This window comes from Stigmatopora argus, chromosome 15 (genome assembly GCF_051989625.1).
Source record: "Stigmatopora argus isolate UIUO_Sarg chromosome 15, RoL_Sarg_1.0, whole genome shotgun sequence".
NCBI classification, from domain to species: domain Eukaryota; kingdom Metazoa; phylum Chordata; class Actinopteri; order Syngnathiformes; family Syngnathidae; genus Stigmatopora; species Stigmatopora argus.
Window position 1 is genome coordinate 2,246,481 of NC_135401.1, and position 6,896 is coordinate 2,253,376.

General features: G+C 37.6%; 1 protein-coding gene across 2 annotated transcripts; it reads left to right on the forward strand.

Annotated features, from left to right (window-relative positions):
- The first annotated feature begins 59 nt into the window (after positions 1-59).
- On the forward strand, positions 60-1,623 carry LOC144089622 (uncharacterized). Of its 2 annotated transcripts, none has more exons than XM_077620644.1 (4): positions 60-193; positions 499-540; positions 743-908; positions 1,420-1,623. In XM_077620644.1, the coding sequence occupies exons 1-4, from the start codon at positions 184-186 to the stop codon at positions 1,535-1,537; spliced, it is 336 nt and encodes a 111-aa protein (XP_077476770.1). In that variant the 5' UTR covers positions 60-183; the 3' UTR covers positions 1,538-1,623. The 2 variants fall into 2 exon arrangements, with proteins under 2 accessions (XP_077476770.1, XP_077476771.1); XM_077620645.1 differs by having other exon boundaries at positions 743-856.
- Positions 1,624-6,896: the final 5,273 nt, after the last annotated feature.

A 6,896-nucleotide genomic window follows, 5' to 3' on the forward strand; every position in this document is an offset into this window, starting at 1 on the left:
AATGTCACTGTGAAAAAATTCCATCTCTAGCCACGTGACGCGAATCAACCAATCAACGTGCAGGATTCAAGCTGAGTCACTCCCCCGGAGTTGTATTTAGGGGCGCTCGTTTCTTCGCGAAGCCGCATAACGACCACCAACTTTTCCCATTTCGACCACTCGTCAACTTTGACTGAACACGAAATGGGATTACGTAAGTAATACTTTTTTCTTCTTAATAGTTCTGCTTTGTCGGACAAACGTTGTACGCGAATAAAATGAGATGGCAAATTGTATTCCGTTATTTTCAGATCACTTGAAATACCCACTGAACCGGAAATCTAAAGAAATACATATTTAAGTGCATATTATTGATATTCGTTTAATAACAAAATTAAACGAAATATTAATAATTTGCGTGTGAAATTACAGTTTACATAATTAATAGAGCCATTCACATGACCGGGTGTGAGCGACAAGTAATAATGAAAGTGAAAATTCCCTCTTTTTTGGTTTCAGTTTCAGGATTGGCTATTGCAGCAGGGGCTGCTGGGGCTGCAGGTAATTATTTCTTCACATTTAGAAAACTAAATGTCCTAATTTTCAATCAATAATTCACCAAGGACTCCAAGTCTTAATATTTTCACACAGCCAATGGGAATTCATCTATTTTCACTTCTTTCAATAGTCACAACATAGAGTGAGTGGCATATAGAACCAATGTTAATCTACCATTTTTTGGTGTTTCCTCGTTTCTGACCAGGGGGGCTTTTGATTTTTGCACCCATTGCCATCGCCACCATCGGCTACCCGGCTGCCGTGGCGCTGACTTCCGTCATCCAAACCGGCGTGGCGACGGGCACTGCAGCTGCCGCAGGTAAACAAACCAAAATGTTGCTTCCCGGACCGCTTTTCAAGGCCAACGTCAGGTAGGATTAGATCTTATTTTTTTAGGTTATTTTCTTCTTGGGTCAATCTTTGAAATGTAACTTCCTTACTATAAATCAGAAGTGATGAAAACACACTTTTCTTCACTTTCCCAACTGGAAATGTAGCATGCCTTACCTGGAAATGTCTTTATTTGGTAACTTCTCGCTACGAGGCGACCATTCCGCCAATCATTCCGCATGGGCGTTGAATACAGATGATTCTGTCCAAGAAATGACATTTCTTACAGCATTGGAAAACGTTAAGAATATTTCTGCCATGTTTGTTATCTATGAAAACCACATTTAAAACCAAAAATATATTTTTCTCCCCCATTTTCAAACATTTTGGAAACAGCTCCAGGCTCAAGAGCCGCATGCGGCTCCAGAACTCATGACTGCCGACCCGTGATATAATAACAGTTCATGAACTTTGTGCTACATGGTATCGGTCCAGATAGTGTTGCACTTGACCTGCTCTAAATTCTAAAGTGTGGCCTTTATTTTATTTTAGGTACAGCGGGTGCGAGTGCGGCGGCAGCCCCAGTGGCGGGTTTTGTGATGGCGCTCTTCTAGGATCCCGCCAATTAAATCTGTACCGCTATTGCTCTAGGGTGGCTCGAATGATCTGAAGCAGCCAGATTTGAGTTGGAGAAAAGTTTTTGTTTTTTTTGGAGCTGTTTTGTATTAACCTTGTCTGAATAAATGGCTCCCCTCATTTGGGTTTAAGTCTGTGAAATCACATCTTGCAATACAAGGTTTTGAAAACAATCACATTTACAATTTAAAAACATTTGGAAAAAAAATTAAGAACATTTTGGAAGTATTTTAAGTCATGAAAATACACCTGCTTTCATGGAAAGAAGACTCATTTAAAATACTGACTAAAAAAATTGGGACAACTGATGATTATTTTTACACTGCACTTATTTAATAAAGCAATTCATGATAAATTCTCAATCTAAATACAGTGGTACCTCGACATACGATCGTAATCCGTCCCGAGACTCGTTTCCCATTGAAATGAACTAAAAACAAATTAATTGGTTCCAACGATCTGAAAAAACACCCAAAACAGGAATTGGATTGGAATTTTTTTTTCTTCTAATTTGCCATCTATAAACAAAGTAACACATAACCAGTGGTTTAATAGTAATAAAATGTGTTTAATCTAACTAAAATTGGGCAGATTTTGCCGACGGGAGACAGAGACGTGGGGGGGGGGGTCGTTTTTTTTCCACGACAACGCACTCGTAAACGGAACAAACAAATTTAATTAACTTGGATTAATATATACAGACACACTCAAACATGTTTAATGTATCTTTACACAAAACTGAATTCTAGTTTTGTCTTTTGTTACCTTTGTTTTCCGGGTTGGCGGTTTGCCACGCCTCCCCCCTCACGTTCGCTATCGACGGACTGTTTGCCGTTGTATTGCCTTCAAAATATTCCCGAAATGATGCACACAAATGTCCTCACAATAGGATAACGCACGACCACTTGCCAACGAGAATTAGTCTTGTAGTACATATTAGCGATCGCTCCGCACCGGCTCGCAACTCCCTCGTTGTAATGGCTCTGGTCGCAACCGCTTTGAACGGCGCCTATGAGAGAGAGTTGCGACCAGAAATATTACAAAGAGGGAATTGCGAGCCAGTGCCGCTGGATGTTCTTATGAGCAGCCAACGAGAAGTAATATAATACTCCTCGTATTAGATGATAATAATAACGGGAAATGCAACAGCTGAGCTTACCCACGTATTGATTGTGGGTAATGAAGTTTTATTCTGAGAAAGGTTGCCATTGCCTATCGGCGTTGTGTGCACGAGTATACTTCATTACCCAGAAAGCCCTCTTTGTGCGTTTCCTGGTCGGAACTCGTCTGAATTAATCGTTCAGTGCTCGTAGATATTGTTATACACGAAAGAGATGCGGCAAAAAAAGAATGCGCTACAATGATAAACAGCCTCTCATGTCATGGCCACCTGGCTTTCTCGCATCTCGAAATTTCAATTGTATCGCGAGCGAATTATTCGATCGAAATTTTCGTCGTACCACGAAAAGGTCGTATGACGAGCGGTCGTATGACGAGGTACGACTGTATCGCTCTGTTAAAAAAGTGGCATTTTCATGGGTAAGTGTATAATTTACTACAAACCAAACCTGTTCAATTTTGAATTTTGTTCTGGAAATGCATTCACAAATCAATTTACCTGATTAAAATAAATTGGAATTCCAAAGTTTTATAAGCCTGAAACCATTCCAACTTTTATATTAATTTAAAAAAAAAAAAAGTACATTCCAGAAATGTGATCATAATGTGAAATAATATTCAGAGAAAGCAAATCTACTAAAGTTATGCCAACGAAAAAATAACTATATTGCAATCGACACTTTCCAGATGACCTTCTATCAAGAACAACATCCTCCCTTTCCCCCCCACTAGCCCCTCCCCCCACGTCCCCACTAGCCCCCCCCCCACCCCCCCCACTAGCCCCTCCCCCTCGTTTCTCAGAAACGGTTTCATTTCTTGAGAAACGAAACTTAACTTTTAACCGACAGATGCGCTCAACCAATAAGAGAGACCCTTTTGTTTCTGCGCTCAACCAATAAGAAAGACCCTTTTGTTTCTGCCCAATCAGATTTTTCGCTGCTGTCAAAACAAAAAAAAAGGAAAAAGCTTACCCAACAATTTAGAACATTTTGTCTATAAACTCCTTAAAGAATAGCCCATTACTTTACTGTTTTTCTGCTACATATACAATACAATAATAGTTGGCTTAATCACAGTTAAAAAGGATTGGAAATAAATACAAAGTGAGCTTTTTCTTTGGAGCAAAGAATGTTTTTTTTTTTTTGCATTTTCAATGACTGAAAACATTCCTCCAAAATCCCCAAAACTTTCCGGTGGGTGCGGAGGAAGGAAATCGTTTATCTTTTAACTGCGTGCAACAGGCTGACAAACTGGGCAAAACAAATATGCACTGGTTTTGGGTCTTTCCAGGACGGGGAGGGTTGCTAATTGGCTTAAAAATCTTGATTACATTGCCAGCAAAAATAGGCTTTAAAAAAAATAAAAATAACTATAGATATGTATAATTATAGAACTAATTTAGACTCAATTAAGTATTGTCACTGTAATTTTCTTAGACTTTTCCTTCTGTTTTTGCACTGGAAATTTTAATCTTGGACTTTGATACATGCACAAAAACACCATTTGAGTCCCCTTTTTTTTTTAAACCTCACTTTATTTTTATTGTATATACCGTATTTTCACCACTATATGGCACATCGTATTTTTAGCTGCAGTGTCGGTAACGAGTGCTATTTCTGTATTTTAAACACACGAAGGAAGCACCGTTTTTTTAGACGCATATATATTATATGGATGAATATCGAACCGCAATAGCGCTGGCTACCGGAAGCAGCCCCAGACTCTATTTCCGGTTTCCGGTGCGCAGTGACTGCTGGGATATATAGTTCTTGCACGCTACACCCACACGCTAAAAACACGTTTTAAAAAAGGCAGCAGAGTTGGGTTGTACTTTATTTAGCCATTTTACAACGTACTCACGTCATCATCACCCATAAATCCATCAAAGTCCTCATTTTCTGTGTCCGAATTGAACAATTGTCCAAATGAGTCATCAAAAACGCTGAGTTTTATACGTTCGTCCAGGCGGCCACAATCCATTCGCAAATAGTAGCTAGCTAGTAGCTAGCGTAACTATTCCAACGCTGCTTTCCATGCTTCGCAAGGCTGTGTTGATGCCGATCGCCAGGCCACAATCCATTCCCAAATAGTAGCTAGCTAGTAGCTAGCGTAACTAGCCCGGCGCTGCCTGCCACCCTTCGTAAAGCTGTGTTGATGTCGATGTGTACATGCCACAATCCATTGGGTGTATTGACAAAAGAACTACATATCCCAGCAGTCAGTGCGCAGTACTTTTTCCACGGGGAAAATAGTAGAGTCGGGGGCTGCTTGCTGTAGTTGTGAGAGTTGTAGGGGATGGTGTACCCTATCGACTGATTTATTTGATTTTATCGTGATAACAATTTTAGTATTGGTCCATATATAAAGCGCACTGGAGTATAAGGCGCCCTGTCTATTTGGGAGAAAATTTAAGACTTTTATGTGCGCCTTATAGTCGTGAAAATACGGTAAATCTTTTGATAACTACTTATTTACGCGCGCACTTTATGGCAAAGCTGTAAATATTGTTTTCAATTTAATGGACTTGTTTATGTGGCACACCTAACCTTCAGGATAACCCCGCTTTTAATATTGTTATGATTGTTGCTAGGGTGTGATTTATATTTAATTTCGAAGTTTGGCATTCTGTTTCCTCTTTGTAAACATCCGCCACCCACTTAAACCCACTTAAGAGAATTCCCCGCATTCCTATTCAAGTGTACAAGTTGTGCCCGCGTTAAACTCTGTACTTTTAACATGATGTGTTAACTCACTAGCTAGTTTTAATTCTCTTAGTTTAACGTTTGTGTCTTTTAAAGTCATACCTGTCAACGTATACGTTTTTCCCGTAAGTTTTTGATCATTTCAAATCGTATAACATTTGTACGCAAGTACATTTTGGTAAAAGCGATCTCGTTTCAGCCATTTTGGCTCTAATCCGGATGGTCTCGGTCACCGATTGCAGATGAAAACATCATCGTTGATTGTTAATATTGTCATGTTTTAAGCATGATATATAAATATAGCGCGTCAGCAAGCAATGTCATACAGAATCTTGAATTTAGCGCATACTGATTATACTGAAAAATCGCGTTTTTGTTGTTGCTGTTTACTTATTGAACAAAATGAGCTTTTTACACAATAACTGTCATTATGCTTATTATTATGCGTCTTATTATTGGCAATGATAGTTGAAAGTTACTGTAAAATTGACTGAGCGATAAATGATAAGCATTTTTTTTTACAATTACTGATTTACAGCTTGGATCAACAATGTTTATTCTGCGTCCAAGTGGGCGGAGCTTAAGAGGGCGCTGAGGCGAGAGTCTAAAACAAACATAAGAATCTCCAGGGTAACAATTCAGTGTTTTACTTTTAAAATATCCCCGCCATAAAATTCAAATTTAGATTAAAGATTGATTTTATTTAATGTTTTCCCTTTAAAAAATGCTTTGACTAAAACAAAAACGTGTTTTTTTTTGTTTTATAGTTGAAAAAAACATTTTTTTAAATGTAAAAATGAATTAAACAGAATAGTTTTTAACATAAACAATGAAAACTAAAAATGTTGACTATTTTGCACCACTATTTTTAATGTAAAAAAAAGAAATAAAATAGGAAATGACTGACATTTAGAGTTTGTTTATGTTTATTGTGTTAAAAACTATTTTGTTTAATTCATTTTTCCAGGCTTTTTTGAACTAAAAAACAACAAAAAACTCAGTTTTTCTTGTTTTTTAGTTCAAAAAAGCATTTTTTTTAATGTAAAAAATGAATTAAACCGAATACTTTTTAACATCACAAACATAAACAATGAAAACTAAAAACGTTGACTATTTTGCACCATTATTTTTTAATGTAAAAAAAGAAATAAAATAGCAAACGACTGTCATCTGGGGTTTATCCAATTGAATGAAAAAAGATTCAAAGAAGAACAAAAAATATTACGTTTCTTCTCCTCTTAAATATTTGCTCAAAAAGAGAATTTGGAAAAACTTTAATATCTATAAACGCTGCCAAAATGATACCGTGAAAAACATTAGAACACCACCATTTTGTATTTTTTTGCTACCACCTGCCAAAATGACAGTAACAGAAACTCCTGCTGTATAAATAAGAGTATATTCAAAGTCAACGCATGCATCTGATTGGAGCAAAAACGGTTGGAATTTCATGCCACTGAGCAAGTCAAACAAAACAAAACCATATAAGGAAGGATCTAAAAGGCGGGGGGGAATTCCTACAGCGAGGAAGTGTCAGAGGCTTTAATATATCATTTATGGGAGGATCACGTA